Consider the following 24,875-nt stretch of genomic DNA (forward strand, 5'->3'; position numbering starts at 1 on the left):
ATACAATATATGTTGCCCCCCCCCCCCCCACCCCACCCTACGAGGTAGGGGGTCGAGGTAGGGTAGGGGGTCCCTGCTCCATCTCCCCATTAGTTTGGGAAAATGTTGAAGACCCCTGGCCCCCGGTGCTTTTCCTTGCACCATCGTGGGTGGTACCGTGCTTCTATTTAATTATTGTATTGCATAAACTGGATTTCTTTAGCCTTACAGCATTGGCAGCAATTACGTATGACAGCAGTGTACTTCTGGACATTGGATTTCATCAATCTTAAAGAAGTAAGTAAGTAATACAAAAGAACAGATGATCTGGGCACTCAAAAGTTTAAAGGAGAAAACTAGCTTTATCGTTAAAACATGTTGACATTTTAACAATAAAGCTTGTTTTAAACATTTGAGTGCCTGGATCATCCGTTTTGTTTTTCGTATGATTGCATCCTGCTTGATTTAGGAGCACTGCTGATACTTTTAATACCACTTTTTTCTCAGTGAGCACCTGGTTATTCTGTTTTCTTTGTCTTCAAGTAAGTAAGCTGAGATTCTCAGGAAGAACAATGCCAATAGAAATGATCATGGCATTGGGAGCAGCAACAAAAGAAACATGACTGTAGCGCCTCTCCCAAGAGAAAACACCTAGGCAAAAGATAGGGCAGGCGATAACGGCTTAACGGCTTAAATCCAAGCCACGTCATCACCCCTAAGTATTATGTTTGCAAATGTTCAATAAATCCAAAATAGGCTAATTTGGATGTCGCTGCTACATAATAAAATATTTTATATAAGATTACAAAATAAGCACCCAAATGCCTTTTGGGGATTCTGATCAAGCCACTCTATTACTTACTCCGGTGCACAAACAAATGCTTAGATAAGCAATAACGTGGGAAGTCAGATGCCTCTAACCCAGGTGGTGTCAACTGATTTTGACACAGGGACCACTATCCTGGGGACCACCACTATTGTGCGTGGTGGGTCCATCATAGACCCACCCCACACAATAGTGGTGGGGGGTTCATGCACCACAGGGAGCTGGAGAAAATAGCTATAATATCAATATAATATCTAATAAAATACAGTGATTTTGTTTGAATATGATGGATATGATTAAGAATGACTGTGATTATGGTAAGCTCACATTTCATATCACACATAGAATACAGTAAGAACTCCTGTAACTTATTAACACATCGGGTGCCAGCATTTTTTCATAACAACTTACGTTGGGTGCCAGCATTCTCCCCATTGACTGCGCTTTGCTGTTTAAAGCTCTAGACTCCACGACAAGCAAATCCACGTCAAAAAAATAATCCATTCATGTTGAGCGAGGACCCTGGCTACCGCCTGGAACCATAACATTTTCCTCACGAGTTACAACGGGGGGGGGATCGGGCATCGCGCATGACCGGTTTTCACCACAGGAAACGGATTCGGAGATATAGGCGTTTTAAAGAAAGAAATAAACAGGAAGTGGACGGAAGCCATGTTTTTGTTTCCGGTGATCTATCTGGCCCTTCCTTCTCAAGATCACAATGGGTACTCCCAGAGCTACTCTAGCCCCGCCCGCACGGAGAAGTGAGCTTCCATCACTGTGATGACCACTGTTGTTTTTAAATAGCACCGCTCACTTCACACTGGGTGTGATTTTTTAATTTCATCATGCGTCTCGCTAGCCAATCACAGCGCGTCTGCGAAGTTTGAAGTTAATTTCATCATGTGTGTCGCTAGCCAATCACCACACGTCCTGCAAAGCTTAGCCTATGGGTGTGTTTTCCACAGCATGGCGTCACAGCAAAAGACAAAAATCACATTTTTTGACAGTACTCCTACCTATTTTGTCCAAGCGTCACGCAAATCGGTACACAGTATCTCTATAGTCAAGCCAACGGTGCCGGAGATTAGGTGTTGACAGTACTCCTACAGATTTTGTCAAATCGTCATGCAAATCGGTACACAGTATCTCTATGGTCAAGCCAATGGTGCCGGAGATTAGGTGTTCACAGACGGATGGACACACACACGGACACACGGACGGACGGACGGACGGAGGGTAAAACATACTCTCCGCCAGGCCGAAAATGATTTATTTAATTTAATTCTTAATGAATAAACTACATTTAAAAAATTAAAAAAAACAGACAAAAAGCTAAGCCTATCAACCAGGCAATCGTCATTGCCCTCAGGCAACAGCAAATGCCCAGCTAATATTCCATGTACACCTTAGTATCAGCATATTTTCAAACGTGACTAGGGTTTTGAATTATCATGATATTGTGATGGAAGTATGAGTAACAGCGGGTGAGAAAAAGCTTATGGTATGCCATTATCATCACTAAGCGCTAAAATATTTCCAAATTTTCTGATGACATTCAACATGGAATACACAGAATACTCAGGAAAAACCTGAATAAATGAGCAGGGAAACATGCAGTGCATATGCTTCCTACTGTACTGTGTGTGACACATGATCTGTGGCATGTGTCGAAAGGCTGAGCAGGCCCAGTAAACCTTGATGTTGGATCACGATAGCAAGAGGAAAAGATCTACGACTATGAAACACTGAAACAGGGTTCAGAATCATTACTGGGCCAGCAAGGAGCTTCAGTCACAAAGACTGCCAGTGTTTCAATGAGAATATCTCCATCTCCATCTATGGGACACAAACATCAGCAAACATATTAATCCTATTTTAACGTCCCTACACTGGTTGTCTGTTTTAGGGTTGCTTTTATGATTTTACTGATTAGCCTACTTTTAAGGCAGGTTGTGCACAGGCTCGTTAGGGGTTAATAACAAAAATGTAATTTACGGGATGGCCTGGCCCATGATTACCCTTTGCGCCCAGCCATTACAAGGCTGGGCGCAACGTAAGCCCCTCGGGCGGGAACCTGCTGGTTGTTCCTGAGTTGAGGCTGAAGACAAAGGGTGACCGTGCCTTTGCTGTCAGAGCTCTTCAACTCTCGAACAACCTGCCCGAGGAACTCAGGCTAAATCAGTGACTTCTTTTAAATCGCTTTCTTGAAACATACTTTTAATCGACAGGCCTTTCCATAATTTGAAAGTTTGATTCGCTTTATGTTTTATTTCTCAATGCACATTTAAACATGTTTTAATGCCAAAAGTTTTATATAGTACAGTCACTTTACCAGCATGGACACGAACAGTTTTGTTCTTTTGTTTGTTTTGCATTTAAAATGTTCCCACTCTGTATTTATTGCACACCTGTCCACCATTGAAGGGGGTCCAAGAATCAAGAGGGTTTATTTGTCACTCCTCATACAGGTACAAGCAGCGAAATAAAAGTGTGTTAAGGTCCACAATACAGTGCAAACAGCAACATAACAACAGGGTCCCCTCCCCTCCAGGATCCGTCCCAATGTTCCTCCCTTTTTTCCCCCCAATCAAGGGTACTTTGTTCTTGGGTTTATTTTTTTTCTTTGTTAATATCTTCTTATAACTTAATTTTATCAAAAGGCCTTTCTATAATGGACGACAATGCCCCATCCACAGGGCACGAGGGGTCACTGCTATGGCCTTTGCAGTTTCCAGATCTCAACCTTTTGAAGACCTAAGATTTTGGGCCGATTTTATGTTATGTTATGTTTCTTGTATTTGACATGGACAAACCAGTTGCATTGTTTAAGTGTTATAGCACGAGTGCTAATTTTCAACACCTGTCTACAGGTGCTTTTCTAAATAGAAAAAACTAATCTAAAACACAATCAAGTACAATGTTTTTACATCATGTGTTGGACAGCACCAGATAACACCATTATCAAAATACCAAAGGGAATCTCTTTTGTTAGAACTAGAGTTCCAGAGATTTGTAGCATCTATGCCAAAGTGCAAGATTGTTCTGGTGGCTCGTGGTGGCCCAGCAGCTTACTAAGACACTTTATGTTGGTTAGTTACTTATCAAACCTACCGTCAGTGCCTGGACCTCGTTTTTTTTATTCTGTTTGTCATAATATATTATTCCCTTCCATGAGCACCAATGGTTTGAGGTAGCGTGCCTGTAACGTCTTTCTATAGAATAGATATACATTTTTTTAAATGAATGATATTTCATTCCCACGCGGGAACGATGCAAATAGGGAATGCATGCCCCACCTTGTTATGCAATACTCGTTATAACGTCAGAGTCAGAGGACCCGTTGTAACCTTTTGTGCCCATATGGAAAAGTCCTTGTGCAGTGGTAAACGTCTGTGGAGAATGTGTGGAAAATGTCTGAAGAGTGCAAACTGAATGTGAAAAGTGGACTGACTAATCAAATGGCAGGTGTGGGGAATTTGAGAGTGTGGGGAATTTGCCAAATCAAGCTTAGGCTGGGGTTGCCATGGCAATGAATTGGCTCATTTGGGCCACTGCCTGAGCCTTTTGTACAATGGGCGTATCAGTCGGATCAGCAGTACTGGACAACCACCTATCCTTCCGACTCGACGGTGTGCACCGCAGTCCCTCAGGGCGACACTTGTGCCAAATTTGAAGTTGGTCGGTCGAACGGTTCTCAAGATACGTGAACTACAGACGTACAGAGATTCCGTTGATTTAATCTACGATATTCGATAGAATCCTCAATGTGCATCCTTGACTATTAAAGTTTTTATCAGTCATAATGATTTTACATCTCCATGTCTCTGTTAACAAGGCCAGACTCACATGGGAGCCTAATCTATCACGTTTAAAAAAAGGCAAATTATTAATAAGCCAGTATTTAGGAACCTCGGTCTTTGAACAAGAATCAATAGCCTGATTTGAAAAATATTGAGTTTAGAGAACATTTAGCTTGGTTAGTAGAAAAATAAACTGAAAGCACAAGGGGGAACATATTAGAACGATCCATAACACTTCAAATAAACTGTCAAACTGCCCTAAAAGGTGTTTAGAACTTTTTCTAACAACAGCAATATTGATGCAACCACCCTGAAACAAAGTTTCACTGGCACACATTTGCTATAAAAAAATGTATTGAGTCTATCACTCCCTGGCAAAAACACTGAAAAACTCACAAAGGAATAATTACCAGAGACCAAGCCAGATCATACCTAGACAGATTATTCATACAATCTACAATCAATCTACTAATTACTTTACAAAACAGGAGTAAGGTAACTGAATCGGGGAGAGGGATTGTTAACGTATACAAGAGGTTACATTTACAGTACACATTTACAGTACAAAGGTTTTCTCTAACAGCCTGTCACCATTAAAGTTTGTAAAAAAAAGAACACTGTATTGTAACACAGAGACATTCTATAGGGCTACAACCATCAATTCATTTGTTAGTGATTATTCTATTGATTACTTTTTTGATTAGGCAAATAACCTTGAACCATGTTTTTTTAAGCGGTGGCCACTTCTACAAGTGACTTTGTCTGTTTGTATGTGTGTATGTGTGTGTGTGTGTGTGTGTGTGTGTGTGTGTGTGTGTGTGTGTGTGTGTGTGTCAGTGTGTGTCTGGCCGAGTACAGCATTAACAGCTGCAGCTGACTGCAACAAAAACCTTCAACTAATTATACAAATTAAACACAGACAGACAGGAGGCATAAAGTCATTCACACATGCGCCACTGTAATGTTGTGTTGTGTGCATAAGTGTGCATACACTTATGCCCACACAAAAAAACACAGGGGCCCCACACAGGGGCTTATGGGATGATATTACGGGATGTTTTAAGATTGATATTATGGGATGTTTTTACATTGAGATTACTCAATGTAATACCAGCACACACTCAAATAGAGTAGTACCGTACCGCCTGAATACCGGCACACATTCCAGCACACACTCAAGTAGAGTGGCACTGTCTGAATACCAGCACACGCTCAAATAGAGTAGTGCAGTTACTCATCAATGCACCGCTTACTTCACAATGGGTGTGATTTATTTTCTATATCAACGAATCGACAAAACAATTCTAATAGATTTTTTATAATTTACTAATTCAATTATTCTGATTAACCACTTAAGCCCCATTTCATACTTCGTCGTACAACAGTATATTGCGAAAACTACAAGATACTATTGTTTCCCCCAAAATTGATTACTTGAATAAAATTGGTAATTTTTTATAATGGAACTCATTATGGCCCTTATGTCTAAAGACAAACCTACAAGCTCGCGACGCGATCTAAGCTCCAGGAGAAGCCACTGAAGGAGGAAACAGAGTCCGAATTCCCTCACCAGGACAAGCCATAAATCAAGGGCTGTACAGTACGAGTTGATCCTCCGCTCACCTTTATTGAGACTGATGGGCATGTCAGTGTGGGAGGAAGTCAACCACTCCAGATCATCACAAGGAGAGGTGGCAAAGGGTAGCTGGTGTCAAGGGCTGCTTGCCGGTGACTTCATGGATTTAACAATAATAATTTAGCTGTATTTTAAATGTATAAAACAACAGATGGGGTTTCTGGCACAACTTCACCTACTTCCAAGTAAAAGGTAAAAACTCCAGCAACACTTACAGTATTATCATAGAGAACAACTTGATAGGTAACCTGATGAAGGTCATTGTCAGGTCAAAACATGTTGATTTAACAATAAAACGGTTCCATGTACTGTAAGTATTGCTTGAACCTCTTTAAATATATAAAACTTGACAGAATGCAGGCAGATCGAGGGTTTATGGATTTATGATTTATCCAGTGAAGTAGGTTCTACAGTATAGAGCCTATATCACCTGGCTGATGCTGAACCATTTTAATATTAACATTGACGTGAGGTTTCAGCTATTTCCATAACACATGCCAACACTGTTCAGAAAGCTTGTATACTCTGGACTGTGAACACATCAAATGATCAAAGCAATATTGGAGACAAGCTATAGACAGAGCAAGTGAAAATGAAACTTGGCACTTGGCGAATAACATCAAAATTGCATTCCTGAGAGAAAACAATAAAGCTATTTAACGGCAGAATTTTTATGGCCCTTGAAATCAATACAGCACCACAGAACAACTATAGCCACTCGTCTTGCAGCCAAACAACTTTCAGAGTTGTGTCATGATTGAGTGCACATTTGATGCAGTGTCATACAGTAGTTAAGTTACTGAAATGGATTTAAGTGGGCTGTGTTTCTAGCCTATCGTCGCTGTTGGGGGGAAACCTTGTATGTCCAAAGAACCTGTGTTCCAATGGATCCAATGTAGCTATTATTTATACATTATGTATTGTTAATACATTTCATTGGTTCAATTATTAAACCCACAGAAACGTAACCACTTTCACTCGTTCTTTTTTTTAAATAGAGAAAATAGTAGATCTGCAAGCCCACAATGCATCGTGAATGCATTGAAATGTGAGCTTGTAGATCGACTATTTTCGTAAAGTTTGTGCGACACAGAATAAAGTATGGCATTCGTTTACAGAAAAACAGAAAACGTTGAAATATGGTATATGGAGATACAAGGTTTCTGCCCGACAGCAACGTTAAATAGCCTATGAGGAAAGGTTAATACTGTATGACTAGTTAATACTGTATAACACTTGTAATGACACAATGTGTTGATGTGCTAATCACAAGTAAAGCTGAATACATCAATGATCAAATTGAAGATTGACAAAGAAGAATTATATCAAATCAGATTTCTACAGTGAATTATATTTCTCACAATGTTCCTCAACACAACCGATGGGTTCGCAACAGCGGAATCGGTACAGCTGCCACTAAAGGACAAAAAAAGATGGGCCTAATCATAGTTGAAATTGATCTCCAAATAAAGGGGTAGAGGGATGTAATATTTGTTTGCTGGATATGGCTGTGATAGGTGGAAAACATAAGTATTTATTGTGCCAGTTTACCGCCCTCAAGCTAGAGGCCAAAGTTTGTTAACCACATGTATACTGGCATCCCTGTACCAATCGCGTCTCCGGGATACTTGTATCCCGGAGACGTAATTGTAGGCAAAAATTCTCAAAAAGACTAGGCTTATTTGTTTCATTGATAGTCCGTGCAAGAAAAAAATCTGTTTTTATTAACATTCGAAATAAACATGACTAAACTAAACTAAATTATTGACAATGACTCAGTAGATTGAACCCTAACACTAACATACTGAAATTGAGTATGTGAAATGAGTGTGTGAATTCTGTGACTTTTATGTACAATCTCAGAACAGCCAGTAAACATGATATCCACTGGTTAAATGCATGTACCCATAGTTTACCATGTATCCCTCTTTTCATCCAGTATCTGACTTTACAGTCATAAGTTGCTGTAGGCTGTACACACATTAATGCTGACCATGGAATATTCACCTCTTTGCCACAAGAATTGTGCAACGACTTTTTGCTAACAAAAAAATGCAGCTGGTATCGTACAGTATGTAGGCTGCACCAGCCCTCCTGTTTTCGTACCTAGAGGGGCGGGTTTAACATCTCCGGCGAGAGAATGCGTGTGATCCCATTGGTTCACCGATCTGTCCGTCAGCCCCCGCCCCGTCAACACAACATTACGAGCGACGCCCACTGCACTCTGGTTGGTTGGGGAAATGAAACACTTCCTATATCGGGTACACCGGGTCCAGGCTTTTATTTTTGAGCAAAACTAAACAATGAAAGCCTGGAGATCGAGGCTATACAGTATGTAGCCTCGGGAACCCATGCATTTTTTGTTTGTTTCATACAGTATGTAACAACTGTTTACAAATGATGTTCAAGAGTTAAATATTTACAATTGTCTGTATATAATTTCCCAGTTTCTTCTTTATCTCTGCAGAAAGACAGTCGTGTGTGTGTGTGTGTGTGTGTGTGTGTGTGTGTGTGTGTGTGTGTGTGTGTGTGTGTGTGTGTGTGTGTGTGTGTGTGTGTGTGTGTGTGTGTGTGTGTGCGCGCGCGTGTGCGTGTGTGTGTATGTGTAGCTATGCCAGAGAGGATCTCTATTTCCTACAGCCCTCTAATTAGCCAATTCATCAGGCTAATTACTTCTCTTAATTGGACCCCACAACCTCATGTCTCATAAGCCTGGAAATGATTAAATGACTTCCCTCTAGAGAAGGAATGTAAGGTGTAGAAATGTGGACTGTGGACAAAATAACAAAAACTTGAACTGTATTTTGTGTTATTACAGGGCCAGGATTCAAGCCAGGCTCCGTTTTGATATTGGCATTATTCTGTTTCTTCCGTTTTTGACAGTTCTGGCTTAACCGTGCATACGCTGTTTACGAAACTCGGCCATATAGTAGATGGTCATGAAAAACGATCAAGAAATAATTCTCACACTCATTCGTCAAAGGGTGGCGCTGTAGCACTCAATTGAAAATGCCAACTTAGAACAGGTACAACTCATGCCCTGTTTGACCTACAGCCATGAAACTTGGATACACATATGAGTCTCCTCACGCTGAACAACTTTCACACTCTTTGACTTTTGACCTCTGACCTTTAGATCTCCCACCATTTTGAATTATATGAAAAACAGTCATTGGCTCTTAAAAGCTTCATTCTTTCACTTATGGAAAATCCGCGACTAAAGTTTTGTCGGCAGAGGTCCAAAGTTCATGTGTAAAAGGTTTCGTGCAGATTACTCACAGGAGGATATAGATTTTAACTATTGCAGTTTTATGGAAATTATTCATCTGCCACTAACACATACATGCAGACTGACATTTATTTTGAAACTTTGCAGAAATATAGAGGGTCATTCCAAATATCACTGAAACCAATCTTACTCCATTTGGCCAAAGGGGGGCGCTATAGCAATTTTTGGAAAAGGCAAACTTTAAACAGGCATAAGTCATGCCTCGTTTGGCCGAAAGTCGTGAAACTTGCTTACACTTGTGCCTTGACTCACGAGGAACACATGTATCACTTTGACCAGTAAGCTCCGCCCTTAGATTTTCCGCAATTTTGAGCAGTTTGAAAAACACTTAAACCCAGGATTTTTTAGCTATTTGCGTGAAACGGAATCATCTGTGTGAGCTCCTTTTTCACTAGATTAGGTCTGTTGGTCAAATGGCTTCTCACCAAAGTGTCTGCCTTACAACCTCAAGGTCTACAGTTCAAGCCCCACTTCATGCAGACTTCATTTGAGTTGCATGGCACACTACATAATTGTGTCAATTAATACATGTGCAATTGTTAAAGATAACCTGAAATGCTTATTTGAGAGTATGTTTTTTCAATGTATGACATACTTCATTCTGAAAATAGCCGATATACAATCTCACAACTTTTCAGATAGTAACATGTTTCTGAGCTTGTAGATCGGCTACTTTCACTAGTTTCGGTTCCGAGGATGGTTTGTGAACGAGTGATCTTAGTGTTAGTGAAACAGGGGCTTGGTTCATGACAAAAGGCAAAAGTTGATCATCTTCAACAGACAACTTCAGCCTGGACGAAGCTATAGCACTACAGGTAGTGTCTCAGCCTGTGAATCCGAAGGTCGAGAGTTCGATTCCTGTCAATGGCAATAGGTTGACGTGTCCATGAGTGAGGTTCTTAACCCGGGATTGCCCCCCTGCGTCCTATGTATGACCACCTCAGCTGAGTTAAGCTGAAAAGTAGTTTCACCTGTTGGAATCATTTGCTTTGTCTCAATTTCAATCTATTCCGTTTCTATGTCTTATTGTGCTATTATTGCACTTTGCTTTTTGCGCTTAGTTCTTGGCCCTGCTTGTCGCCGTCTGTCTGTCTCTATCACTCTGTCTGTCTGTCTGTCTCTCTCTATCACTCTGTCTGTCTGTCTGTCTATCACTCTGTCTGTCTGTCTCTCTCTATCACTCTGTCTGTCTGTCTGTCTCTCTCTATCACTCTGTCTGTCTGTCTGTCTGTCTGTCTATCACTCTGTCTGTCTGTCTGTCTGTCTGTCTGTCTGTCTGTCTCTATCACTCTGTCTGTCTGTCTCTCTCTATCACTTTGTCTGTCTGTCTCTATCTATCACTCTGTCTGTCTGTCTGTCTGTCTGTCTGTCTGTCTGTCTGTCTCTATCACTCTGTCTGTCTGTCTGTCTGTCTGTCTGTCTGTCTCTCTCTATCACTCTATCTGTCTCTCTATCACTATGTCTGTCTGTCTATCTCTCTATCACTCTGTCTGTCTGTCTCTCTGTCTCTCTGTCACTCTGTCTGTCTGTCTGTCTTGTAGATCGACTACTTTCACTAGTTTCTGTTCCGAGGAGACATACAAATCGATAGATGGTTAGGGAACCAGTGATCGAGAGTAGTTAGCAAAACAGAGGCTTGGTTCATCAGGGACGGAAAGACATATATATCAACAGACACTGCCAAGGCTACCATATCTCTAGCTCAATGAGAAGAAAGGCAGCCTATGAGTCCGGAGGTCACTGGTTCGATCCCTGTCCCCGACGATGTGTTGAGGTGATCATGATTTGGCATTCTTAGGCTTACGCATAGTATTTCTTGAGGTTAGGGGTTGGCATAGTTTTACTGAGGTTAGGGTTAGTGAGGGTTTAAAATGCTCATGTTAATTGCATGGTTTTCTTCCTCTCAAGTTCAGTCTTCTATGTTTCTATGCCTTATTGTGCATATTACTTATCATTGCTTCTTTCTTTTTTCTTTCTGCATTCACTGGCTCAGTATTATTGCTGCTTGCAGCTATATTTTTTGATTGTTTTACAAAAAATAACAAAAATCAAGTCCTTAGTTTTAGTCTGTGTCAGTATTTCATACCACTAGAGGTTCGGGCCACACATCTAGAGTTCAGGCCGCTACGCGGCTGTCCTCCGTTATCCGGATCCGACCGATATGTCTGAGTCATAGTGTCGGGGGCTTTGTCAGAGTACCCGAAGAACCCGTTTGTCTGTGTTCTTTTTGTGTCCATATATGGAGATCTCTGTATCTGTCTGTCAACCTGTGTCCTTTTTATGCTGGACAACCACATACCCGAACAACACGTCGGTGGGCATCACACTCCCTTGAGTCCTGTCAGATGTGCGCACCAAGTTTGAAGTCGGTCGGTTCAATATATGCACATGACCATATATGTGCATAGCGTTCGGATCTGTGGCTCTGGACAACCGGATCTCCATATATGCTTATATATGGGCATATCTGGTTTGTTTATGGTAATGTCTGAGTCATATAGTGACATGCCTATTGTATATGGCGTACCGGGTTTGTTAATGGCTATGTCTGAGTCAGAGTGACGTCAGAGGTCCGCCGGCCATAAGCCAATTTTAATATAGGACAGGATGAGCCAAATATTTTGGGTGGATATAAAATCTTGTCTTCCAATATTTTTTGCTATGGCAGTTTTTAGCCCTGTTGTCAAAAATCTTCAAAAATAGTGAAAATACCTATCTACAAGCTCACAACACGTCGCAATGCGACACTAAAACTAACTAGAAAAAGTGCTCCTCGGAGCACAACTCTCCGCTGTTGGGAATGTTGGGAATGTTCTATCTGTATAAGTGTCCTATCCGTCCTGTCTGTATAAGTGTCCTATCCCTCCTGTCTGTATAAGTGTCCTATCCGTCCTGTCTATGTAAGTGTCCTATCCGTCCTGTCTGTGTAAGTGTCCTATCCGTCCTGTCTGTGTAAGTGTCCTATCCAATTGTTACAGTATCCGCCATTTCTCAACCATTTCGTGATTGTTCCTGTCTTACCTCACTCTTACCAGACTTGTGTTGGGAATGTTGGGAATGTTCTAATTCTTATGTTCTAACTGTCCTATCCATCCTGTCTGTATAAGTGTCCGATCCGTCCTGTCTGTATAAGTGTCCTATCCGTCTGTATAAGTGTCCCATCCGTCTTGTCTGTATAAGTGTCCTATCCGTCCTGTCTATGTAAGTGTCCTATCCCTCCTGTCTGTGTAAGTGTCCTATCCCTCCTGTCTGTATAAGTGTCCTATCCGTCCTGTCTGTATACTGTAAGTGTCCTATCCGTCCTGTCTGTATACTGTAAGTGTCCTATCCGTCCTGTCTGTGTAAGTGTCATATCCCTCCTGTCTATGTAAGTGTCCTATCCGTCCTGTCTGTGTAAGTGTTCTATCCGTCCTGTCTGTATAAGTGTCCTATCCGTCCTATCCGTCCTGTCTGTATAAGTGTCCTATCCGTCCTGTCTGTGTACTGTAAGTGTCCTATCCGTCTGTGTAAGTGTCATATCCCTCCTGTCTATATAAGTGTCCTATCTGTCCTATCTGCCAATTATGTATCAGCCATGCAGCCATTTCGTGATGGTTCCTGTCTTACCTCACTTTGACAGTGGCAAAGACACTGTCAAAGTGACGCCATGTATTTATACAGTATTTCACCGTATTGTCACGTGTCACGTGAGGCTTGACCAAACGGTGTGTCATATTTAGAAAGTGAAAACAATACTCTCCTGCGGAGAGTAATAAAAATACTAAAGAGAAATGACCTTGGACTGAAGCGGTGGGTGGGGTGATCAAATAGAGTCGTTGTATAAGTGAATTTCCAAGATTCATTACGCTTGTGCCATTACACCTGTCCACACATAATATTGAAAACAATGTCTTCTTGGAAAGGTTGTTTAAAGTTAGCAGCATACAGCATAAAGCAGAACTCTGGAGGCTGTACAAAAGCTAGCTACTGTGATACCTTGAAGATTGAGATAATATATTGTTGAAAACTAATAAAAAAATACAACCCTGAGGCTGACCTCAAAGCTGACTCTCACTAAAGCCTACATCTATTTACATCTCCTGGCTTTGATATATTGTACTTTTACATAATATTCAGTATGATAGAGCCTTTTCAATCTATCTTCAAGTCTAGTGCTACTTTCCACTCTCTAAGAGGGATTTGGCAGGAGTGTGAAGGTATTGTGTGAAGCTCTACTTTACAAACTGACTGCACGGCCCCGTTAAAACATCTCAATATCAATATACAGATAAAGAAAGAAAAAGAGAGCGCAAGACCTGTGGTAATGTACCTGTGGTAATGTTTTAGTTTTTTTGCCCATCACAACTCCGGACTACCTGGTGATAACTCCCTGGTGGTTCAACGTTGCACAGCTCCATGGCCTTTTGTTGGGGACTGAAATGCGATCATGTTTGACACAAGGCCAGAAGGAGTGCACACACTGAGAGGAGAGGTCGCCATCAGCTGGGGTTTGAACTGAGCAGATGAGGCAGAGGAAACTGCATGTCTGCTAAAATCTCTGGCATACATAGACGGGAGAGGAGGGGGGGATAGGTGAGCTAAAATAGCCTTCGCTGCTGCTGGCTCTGACTCTGTTGTTACTGAGTCCTTTTAACTTTTTATGTATTTTTTCCCCCTGTAAACGAATGCCTTAATTGAGCGTATTCAATTGTCCCCAAAAATAGCCCATCTAAAAGCCCAAAACACTTGGGTTGTAGATCTTTTTTCAAGTTTTGGACATACAGTAAGTATGCGGTTTCCACCCGACAGCAATGATATACAGTACGTGGCTTACAGAGGGGCGCTTGAGAGGTTAGGTATGCCAAATCAAAGATGTGCACGTAAAATAACTTGAAGTATGCAGAGGGTGAGCTTGTCTCTTAGGGCCAACGGAGCGAGAGTATTCATGCGAGCTCATCAGCATGGAGATTACGTTTGCTTTAGGCTGGGCAAGCTTAGCAACAGTGGAGAGAATGCAGAAATGAGATATCAGGAACATACATTCTAGTGGTTATACAGCCCTAACAAAACTATATCTAGATAGAGCATAGAGTGACTGAAGTCACTCAAATGTACTAATTATTATAGTAATTCCCTAACAAAGTCAACCTCTCATCACTTCCATCCCTTAACTCTTTGGAATATTCTCTGTGACCTCCATCCTCACAGACATCGCCTCATTACACGCACAGGATTGTCGTAGTAGAGGGGGGGAAAAAATCTGCACAGGGTAATCCATTGCACAGCAGCGGCAGTTTGAAAGCAGCTTGTTTTTGCCTTAAAGCAAGAGGAACAGAGATTTCCCCATAGGAAATAAACAGGAAGTAAATTAGCTTTTATTTTTTTTAAATGACTTCAATTCCGGGTCTGTCGTCATCAGGCAGTGAAAGCATCATTCATACGGTTGATAACACATCTGGTGGAAAACCACTGAAAACACAAAATCTTGTCTTTCTCGTCGACGGTGGGCAGAATCCGACGAGATGTCGGTGGCAGGCAAAGAGTTAAGATATTCGATGCCAGATAAAAATGCCAGATTTCGCTACTATTTCCCATGCAAACTGCTAGCCTAGCTACTTAGCTACTCTGCCAAGACTCCTCTGATCAGCACAGCCCCTCTACCTGTGCTCGTTTGAGCACAGGTAGAGGGGCTGTGCTGAGGCTGTGCTTGAGTTACAAATGTCCGCCAAAGAAAAGAAAACAATTAAAATATTTGCACAACTTTTCATGATTTTTCAAAAATAGCAGATCTACAAGCTCATAGCGCGGCACTCGGTGCCGCGCTATGAGCTTGTATATCTGAAATCTAAAAATGACACACAGATGTGTTCCCGGTCTTAAAGAGTTAATGTTATATTATCAATAACGTCTTGGTATACGACCAATTATTTGAGGGTCCTCTTGCAATATCCCACCAGTGGGTCTAGGCCCACAGGTTGGGAATCGCTGCACTAAACTGAACAGTATGATATTTAAATATTGTTAAATTAAAAGTCAGATGCTCAATCCCGCCGCTCCACCAAATCACTGATACATATTTGGATGTCGACATGATATCACATTGATGATGTCATTGTTGTTGCCATGCAGATGCCAGCGCAACTGAATTTACATCACTGCAACATCCTCGCCTCCATATTAACACAGAAAGCAAAACAGTTACAACTTAAATGCAACGAGACGGGAGGTGGAAGTAAACTCCAATGAGCATTCTTAAGGAGTTAAATAAACTTTTTTGTTACCACCACGCTCTGACTTCACTTGCGATATCCATCGTGGTAACACTGACTCGTGTTACCACGACTGACTTTCCTGTCTTGAGTGGCTTGCTTGTAGCTTCATTCAGAGACCAAATGGTTCATTATTTGTATTTTACCGAAGAGGATTTCTCCTGTCCTGTGTGTCATGACATATTTAAAGAACCTGTTCTCCTGTCATGTTGCCACAGCTTCTGTAAAGCTTGTCTGCAGGAATGGCTGGAAAGGAAGGAAATAAAGCGGTGTCCAGTTTGTAGTAAAACAGCTTCAATGGATGATCCTCCCTGTGTTCTGGTCCTGAAGAACCTGTGTGAGACCTTTTTAGAGGAGAAACACAGGAAAATAGATCACGAGGAGGAAGTCCCTGAATCACTGAAGCTCTTACAGGGGAAACTGAAGATCTTTAACAGAGTTAAAACAAACTGTGACCAAGCAACACAACACATTAAGATCCAGGCCCAGAACACAGAGAGGCAGATGAAGGAACAGTTTAAGAAGCTTCACCAGTTTCTACAACAGGAAGAGGAGGCTAAGATCACTGCACTGAGGGAAGAAGAGCAGCAGAAGAGTCAGTTGATGAAGGAGAAGATTGAGGGTCTGAACAGAGATATATCAACTCTTTCAAACACAATCAGAGCCATAGAGGAGGAGCTGGGAGCTGAACACATCTTATCTCTGCAGAACTACAAGGCCAAAGTGGAAAGAGTTCAGCTCACACTGCAGGACCCACAGATGGACTCAGCAGCACTGATAGATGAAGTCAAACACCTGGGCAACCTGACCTTCAGAGTCTGGGACAAGATGAGGGACATTGTCTCTTACACTCCTGTGATTCTGGACCCCAACACTGCTCATCCCGGACTGTTCCTGTCTGATGATCTGACCAGTGTGAGATGCGGAGAGGAACAGAAGCTTCCGAACAACCCAGAGAGGTTTGACTACTGGTTATCTGTCTTTGGTTCTGAGGGCTTTAACTCAGGGACTCACAGCTGGGATGTTGAGGTTGGAGAAAATAGACGCTGGTGTGTAGGTGTGGCGGCAGGTTCTATTCAGAGGAAGGGAGACAGTAGGGGAAACAGTACGGGTCAATACTGGGCACTAAACTCACATGATGGTGAATACTCAGCAGTCTCCAGAACAGAGAATAATATCCTTGTTCTCTCAGGGAAGCAGAAACCCTGGAGTATCAGAGTCCAACTGGACTGGGACAGAGGAAAGCTGTCCTTCTCTGATCCTGATACTAACACACACCTACACACCTTCACACACACTTTCACTGACACACTCATTCCATTTGTTTATAATGTTGATGATAGTGTCCCTCTGAATATGTTACCAAGGAAGATCAGTGTTAACTAGAAAAAGTGCTCGTCAGAGCACAGGGCTCCGCCAGGTCAGTTAGGTTATTGTGTCCTCCTGGCGGCGCTATAATAGGCCAATGTGAAAAGGGTGGCATTTCGTCTTAGGCCTTTAACAGTGTGAGGGCCGAGCCTCTAGAAAAAAAACTTTTAAGCAATATTATACGGCTCGGCCTCGTTCCTGACTGTCGTGCCAATAATTACGTTAACGCACACCCTCTTATGTAATATTGTGATTATATAACAGTTACCATCACAATAAAACATACAAATGTTTTCATATTGTGGGGTGTTTCGCTATAACAACCTTTATCCAAGTGTTATCTCTGTTATCCTAGAAATACATGGGGGCTGACAGAGACAGAGTCCCTGTTTACTCAGCCAGTCCAGTCAGTGCTCGAAAACTTTCCCCAAACTGAACGCATAGAGAAACAAAACTTAACTGTTAGCTCAATCTCATTGTAATTAACATTTTCGACAGGGAATAAAATGCCAAATTTAGCTACTATGTCTGCAAACTTCCCATGCAAACTGCTAGCCGGCTCTGCTCTGCCAAGACTCCGTCTGATCAGCACAGCCGATTTTTATATTTTGATTAGTTTAATTTGAGAGCGGCTAGGTGTGCTGTCATGCTCGTTTGAGCACAGGTAGAGAGCCTATTTCAACCAATCAGATTCCTTTGTCAGAACTACCTGTTGTATAAGTGTCATTTCACCACGTATAAGATTGTATTTATTAATATCACGTTGATGTTTTAATATTAATGTTATATTATCAACATCTTAGTATATGACCAATTATTTGGTCCCACAGGTTGGGAATCGCCAGCCTGGTAAACCCTCCCTCCGGAAATCTCATTTGTAATTTATTTCAGGAGTGAAATTTTGGCTGTGGGCTGGAGTTGGGCGGGAGTAATACCGTTGACTGACAAGCCCTTCAGCCAATCAGCAGTGTTCCCCTTCAGCCAGTGCATTTTTACCACCTCCAGACTAATGTGACGCAACAGGACTTTTGAGGCGGCCATGCCCAAAATAGGTTGCCTTATTCGGATACATGCCCGCCCCTGCCGGTTCTCTGAATTTGTATTTTTAAATAGGCTCTGTCATGATTAATTGACCACATATATGAAGTTAAAGAACTAAATTCTATCCAAACGATATCTTAAAAGTAAATTCCGTGCCTCAAAATAGAAGTTTGAGAGCGTTTTGAAGTTTAAAAGAGAGTAGAAAACACTGTGGTCAAAAAAGATGGCTGGCGTTCGTTTTTGGTCGGCTGCATTCAGGCTGCACTCGGTTCCATTCGGGCTCACTCGAACTCGCCATCTGATTGGCCAACTTTCGCTGTCAATCACAGAACTATGAGCGACGACACCGATAGGCTCGTCCTTTTGGAGAACGGGCTAGAAACGCCCAGACAAGCCTTCAGGCCAGACTCCTTCCTGAAATCAAATGGAAATTAGATTTTCCGGAGGGGGGGGTCTTTACCAGGCTAGGGAATCGCTGCACTAAACTGAAAAGTATGATTTTCATTTTTTTTGTATTGATAAAGTGAGATGCTCAATCCCGCCGCTTCGCCAAATCACTGATACATATTTGGATGTCAATATGATATCATATTGATGATGTCAGAATTGCCATGCAGATGCCAGCGCAACTGAATTTACATCACTGCAACATCATCGCCTCCATATTAACAGAGCACAAAACAGTTACAACTTAAATGCAACGAGACCCAGGCAGATGTAAGCTCCAGGGAGGATTCTTGAGGAGGCAGTGTTAAATAAACTTTTTTGTTCCCACCACGCTCTGACTTCACTTGCGATATCCAGGACGAGTCAGTGTACCACGCCTGACTTTCCTGTCTTGAGTGGCTTGTAGCTTCATTCAGAGACTAAATGGCTTTATATTTGTATTTTACCGAAGAGGATTTCTCCTGTCCTGTGTGTCATGACATATTTAAAGAACCTGTTCTCCTGTCATGTAGCCACAGCTTCTGTAAAGCCTGTCTACAGGAATGGCTGGAAAGGAAGGAGCAGGAATGGCTGGAAAGGAAGGAAATAAAGAAGTGTCCAGTTTGTAGTAAAATGGCTTCAATGGATGATCCACCCTGTGTTCTGGTGCTGAAGAACCTGTGTGAGACCTTTTTAGAGGAGAAACACAGGAAAATAGATCACAAGGAGAAAGTCTCTGAATCAGTGAATGTCTTACAGGGGAAACTGAAGATCTTTAATAGAGTTAAAATAAACTGTGACCAAGCAGCACAACACATTAAGATCCAGGCCCAGAACACAGAGAGGCAGATGAAGGAACAGTTTAAGAAGCTTCATCAGTTTCTACAACAGGAAGAGGAGGCTAGGATTACTGCACTGAGGGAAGAAGAGCAGCAGAAGAGTCAGTTGATGAAAGAGAAGATTGAAGGTCTGAACAGAGATATAACAACTCTGGAGCTGATCTCATTCTCATCTCTGCAGAACTACAAGGCCAAAGTGGAAAGAGTTAAGCTGACACTGCAGGACCCACAGATGGACTTGGCAGCACTGATAGATGAAGTCAAACACCTGGGCAACCTGACCTTCAGAGTCTGGGACAAGATGAAGGACATTGTCTCTTACACTCCTGTGATTCTGGACCCCAACACTGCTCGTCCTGGACTGATCCTGTCTGATGATCTGACAAGTGTGAGATGCGGAGAGGAACAGAAGCTTCCGAACAACCCAGAGAGGTTCGACTACTACTACACTGTCCTGGGTTCTGAGGGTTTTAACTCAGGGACTCACAGCTGGGATGTTGAGGTTGGAGAAAGTAGACGCTGGTGTGTAGGTGGGGCGGCAGGTTCTATTCAGAGGAAGGGAGACAGTAGGGGAAACTGTACGGGTCAATACTGGGCACTAAACTCACATGATGGTGAATACTCAGCAGTCTCCAGAACAGAGAATAATATCCTTGTTCTCTCAGGGAAGCAGAAACCCTGGAGGATCAGAGTCCAACTGGACTGGGACAGAGGAAAGCTGTCCTTCTCTGATCCTGATACTAACACACACCTACACACCTTCACACACACTTTCACTGACACACTCTTTCCATGTGTTTATAATGTTGATGATAATGTCCCTCTGAAGATGTTACCAAGGAAGATCAGTGTTAACTAGAAAAAGTGCTCCTCAGAGCACAGGTCTCCGCCAGGTCAGGTAGGTTACTGTGGCCTCCTGGCGGCGCTATAATAGGCCAATGTGAAAACGGTGCCATTTCTTCTTAGGCCTTTAACGATGTGAGGGCCACGTAGCAGCCCAAACTCTAGATGTGAGGGCCACGTAACGGCCCGAACCTCTATAAAAACACATTTAAAATGCCGGTTGAGCTCTCAGACCTTCACAGGGGTTGACACGAAATGCCTGCCCGTTCGGGTTCCCCGGGCAGGTGCGCATTTTGAGTGGGGATCCAACGAGATATCTGTCTTTAGACATTTGAACGTGGCCAGAGCGCTCCGTCTCCCTCTCTCCAAAGTCCCTCGCACATTTTAACCATTTATTTGTGCCCACATAAAGGAGAATACATAAAACCATTTATTTGTCCACATAAAGGAGAATACATAACACACACACACACACACACACTGAACCTGTGAAGTGAGCTCCGACGGAAACACCTAATCTACAAGCTCACAACGGCTGCATGCATCCCACAGCAATATGACACATGTGCTGCGGTTCCCTACTTGTCCCTAACCGACGTGTGGAAATACAAGAATGCAGCAAGCAGCTTGTAAAGCCTTCCTTATGTCAGTATCAGATCAAAACAGTAGTGCCAGCCCAGTACTTCCGTTTGTTTATTGAACGGTCAAAGCTTAGTTTAGCTTAGTAATATACTAGAAGTTTGGGCCGCTGTGCGGCCCGAACGTCTAGTGTGACGCGTCGTCCACTTCGCATCGCAGATCCACCTTACAGCCACCTCACAGTGTGAGAGAGAGTAGTGTGTGAAAGTAGGGCAAAGTCGCTTATGATTTTCAGACATGGCAACGCTGTGGTGAAAAGTAAGGAAAATGTGCGTATAATCAGAGGACATGGCAACGCTGAGTGTCCTGTGCTCCCCTCTGTCCGCGGACCCCCTTGGAGTCTTGGGACACCCGGGAAACATCGTGGAGCCCCTCGGACCCCAGCAAAACATAGCGGACCCCTTGGGGGTCCCGCGAGACCCTTGGGGGTCCCTGGAGACCTACAGACACGGCTAAGGAAAACGGAAAACTGTAAAGCCACAGCCACGCATGCAAGAGGTTGCACATGAACTCTGCAGCCGCACTGAGGCGCTCCAACACAAACACTCTGACCCTCCCCTAAATCCACTCCAGGGTTTGAAAATACCCACTTCACAAACGGGTGACGTGCATCACCGTTCCAATGACCAAAACTCCACTTCGGGACTTTGCAAAGACCCACAAAAGCGTCGTGGGATACAAATTTCCGAAAACAACGTTTTTTTATTTATTTTAATTTTTTTAAATACATGGGTGACCCCCTGGGAGTGTTGGGACCCCCGTGGAACATCACGGACCCTTTTGGACCCCCGCGAAACATTGCACCCATGCATGCAAGTGGTTGCACATGAACTCTGCAGCCGCGCTGAGGCACTCCAACACAAACACTCTGACGCTCCCCTAAATCCACTCCAGGGTTTGGAAATACCCACTTCACAAACGGGTGACGTGCATCACCGTGTTAGTGATATGGTGTTGTTGTGTTTAGTGCGAAACAATGACACGGGAAAATGATGACGTGACTTATCTCTAATGTAATATAGAGCACCATTGGCCTATAATGTGCTGTTTTCACTGTTGCTACACTTAAAATAAAAAGCGTGAACTGTGAACCCATAGTCATATTCATAGCTATTTACTAGATATTTGGCATAAATATTGAGGTATGACATTTTTTATCGTGCAGCCCCAGAATTCGTAAGTAGAAAGTAAAAAATAAAATCACACCCAGTGTGAAGTGGGCGGTGTGGTCACAGTGGTAACTAACTTAGTAACTAACGTAACTAACTTTAAAAAAAACATGAATGTGTTTTTTAAGTGCATAGTCCTATTTATAGGGCTATGCACATGTGTCATGTGTTTCACTAGCCAATCACAGTCCTGAATAAAGTCAGCCAATCATATTACAACTAGTGGTCATCACAGTGATGGAAGCTCACTTAAAGAAAAGTATAGATTTGCATTGAATGTGTAGGGGTTAGGGGTGTACAATGGTGGCCAATCACGGTGCAGGGTTAGGGGGGTACAATGGTGGCCAATCACAGTGCAGCGAATGTCGATGTCCAAACCTCACATATAGGGCGGTTACACCGCCCAAAAATAAGTGTTAAATTGAACGGTTATACAAATTCTGCTTAGCATTTTATAATGGATGATTTACTTTTCGGGAGAGTGGACAAGACCTGTGGGCAAGTAGAACATGACCTGTACTTGCCCGACGGGCATGTGCCTCTGAGACCTTAGTGTCAACCCCTGCTTCATATCTATTTATGTGTTCTATCAATATGAGCTCTATTGAAACATTGTAATTCAATTTGTTCATTCAAAGTCATCAAATTGAAATGATCATTGTGCCAATTTATATTACATTTAGTGTCACTGCATGCAAGAATGATTCTAGAAGTTAGTACTGCACCAAATAAAGTTGCCTTATTATTTGGAGGAGAGTTGTGTACATCTGCACCAAATAATGTTCATCAACATTTCAAAGATAATTTTTTCCTCTCCGACCATTTGTTCTGCTGGAGTGCCTCAATAATTATAGAGTAAGAGGGACACGTTTTAAATTAAACATGAGGGGGCTGTTTCTGTGGTGTGATTATCTGTGATTAACAACTTGTTTCCAAAAGACAAGAATGTCAAAACCTTTTTTGCAATGAGAACAGCGGGTGGACGGGCTCCAGGGCAGACTGGACATCTTAAGTGTTTTGATGGCCTTCTTGCTTTTAGGTTAAAGACTTCAACATCAAGATTGAATAGATGACCAGGACAAAATTACATGGCTCAAGATGGTAATTACCGACATGCCATGTAAATGCAGTTTGTCTCTTTGCTCTGGTCTTAACCCCACCCCTCACCCTGTCCCCACACCCTAAATTGGAACATGTAGCTGTGGCTTCTTCAGTGGTGATAAGCAACACACCATTAACCAATGAGAATCATTTTCACCCACTATGTTCCCTTTCAAAGCTCACAAATGCAGGGTATTCCATTTACTTAAGTCTTTCCCTAATGTGGAATGAATTGTGAATTGCTGTGTGAAGATCTAGCCACACACGTACACAAACCTCCTCACATTTGAGTATCACAGGACGTTGTGCAACTACTGCAAGAATGGAGGACGGGACCAATTCTCACATACTGTAGCACAATAAACTGAGATTCTACATTCTCCACTTTTTATGGTTGCTCTTTCTTTATCCTCCTGTCCCTGCTCCCCACTGTGACTGTGTATATTTTGGTCTTTTTTTAATGGAGAATGATGGAAATGGAAGGGATGTGGAATATAGGTACTCCCTATAGGGGGATGGGGGGTTCCAAGTGGTGCGGTTAGCCATCTCAGGCAGAGAGATATTGATGAATCCCCGGACAAGGGCACTTTAGATTTCTCCACCAGTAAGCCTGCCTGTGCAGCGATGCGCTGACCTGTCATTGGTTTGCAGCAAGCCTGTCATCGTGTGGCCTATCATGGTGGGACACGCTTCTCTTCCCAGACCTCGGCTAGACTATAGGTGGGCTCCACCGGAGTTTCTGCTGTCAGGGCAAAGGCTCGGGGGAAAGCTAAATCAATATGTCAGATAGCATAATCTGCTGTGCACCTGAGGGTGGCGTGTGGGAAGAAATGAAATAAAACTATACAGTAAGTGTGAAAAATTCTGCAAAATTCCACCACTAGAATATTAGAACAAGGGAGAGAAGTGCTGGAGGTACAGAATTTTACCTCTTACTCTCCCCCCTATTTGGTGCAAATAGGGGGGAGCCAGTGCCAGAAAATCAACAGGTCATAGTCCTTCCAAATATCCATTTCAGTCAGGAAAGTCAGTAAAAATAATTCCAGTATTGATAGTATTCATATTTAGCACCAAGATTTACACAAAAGGCATTTGTTTTTTTCTATGCAAAATGCTGTCCTCTTCCACCACTGTTAAGATCCTTACACACGCGTGCATTGCCCGGAAATATATTTTCCGGGCAAACTACTGTTTGTGTCATGAGTACATTCACATAGAATAAGTTGTCGATAAAGCAACATTTTTATTCAGAACGATTTTTTTTTACCACAAATAAAAGGCTGTATGAATGAGGCATCATCTACTGTATATGAATCGTTTTCAGATAATTTATTCATCACACACGAGTGTAAAGACCTTCACAGACAAAAAGATAATTTAAAGGGCCCTGCTTACTATTCTGATGGCTTCTTGGATGAATAATTTACTTGAATACCTCTTAATCTGTCAAAAGAAATAAAATGGTAATGACCCTCGAAGACAAGCATGGATGGGTTGTTATAAACTGCTACTGTCAGAAACCATGACGAGCTACACTCGATAGGCTTTGGGGCACTGTGGGTATCTTGTCAAATCTTTAAAAGCATGAATGTTCAAATCTTATTCCACTTTTAGAGTACATTAGGTTATGTGATTCTGGGAGCCAGCTGAGGCAATGATCCTTTAATC

General features: G+C 42.4%; 2 protein-coding genes across 6 annotated transcripts in view; one reads left to right on the forward strand and one right to left on the reverse strand.

The window, feature by feature from the left end:
• slc36a4 (solute carrier family 36 member 4) overlaps positions 1–24,875 on the reverse strand; it is a 183,443-nt gene that overhangs the window by 24,439 nt on the left and 134,129 nt on the right. Inside the window, exon 11 of one of the 5 annotated variants that reach the window (XM_084064900.1) lies at positions 16,011–16,125. The exons of 3 other annotated variants lie outside the window; for them this stretch is intronic. In XM_084064900.1, coding sequence (XP_083921026.1) covers positions 16,076–16,125 — 50 coding nt within the window. In that variant the 3' untranslated portion in view covers positions 16,011–16,075. Of the gene's footprint in view, positions 1–16,010; positions 16,126–16,788; positions 16,854–24,875 lie in introns of those variants that run through there. One more of the 5 variants, XM_084064901.1, reaches the window with a different exon arrangement.
• LOC311050043 (nuclear factor 7, ovary-like) lies at positions 19,250–20,314 on the forward strand (the record flags this gene model as incomplete). Its single annotated transcript, XM_084064009.1, has 1 exon — positions 19,250–20,314. One exon carries the CDS (start codon positions 19,250–19,252, stop codon positions 20,312–20,314), a length of 1,065 nt encoding a protein of 354 aa, XP_083920135.1.

Source organism: Gymnoscopelus microlampas (genome assembly GCF_963454915.1).
Source record: "Gymnoscopelus microlampas genome assembly, chromosome: 8".
Lineage (NCBI taxonomy): Eukaryota > Metazoa > Chordata > Actinopteri > Myctophiformes > Myctophidae > Gymnoscopelus > Gymnoscopelus microlampas.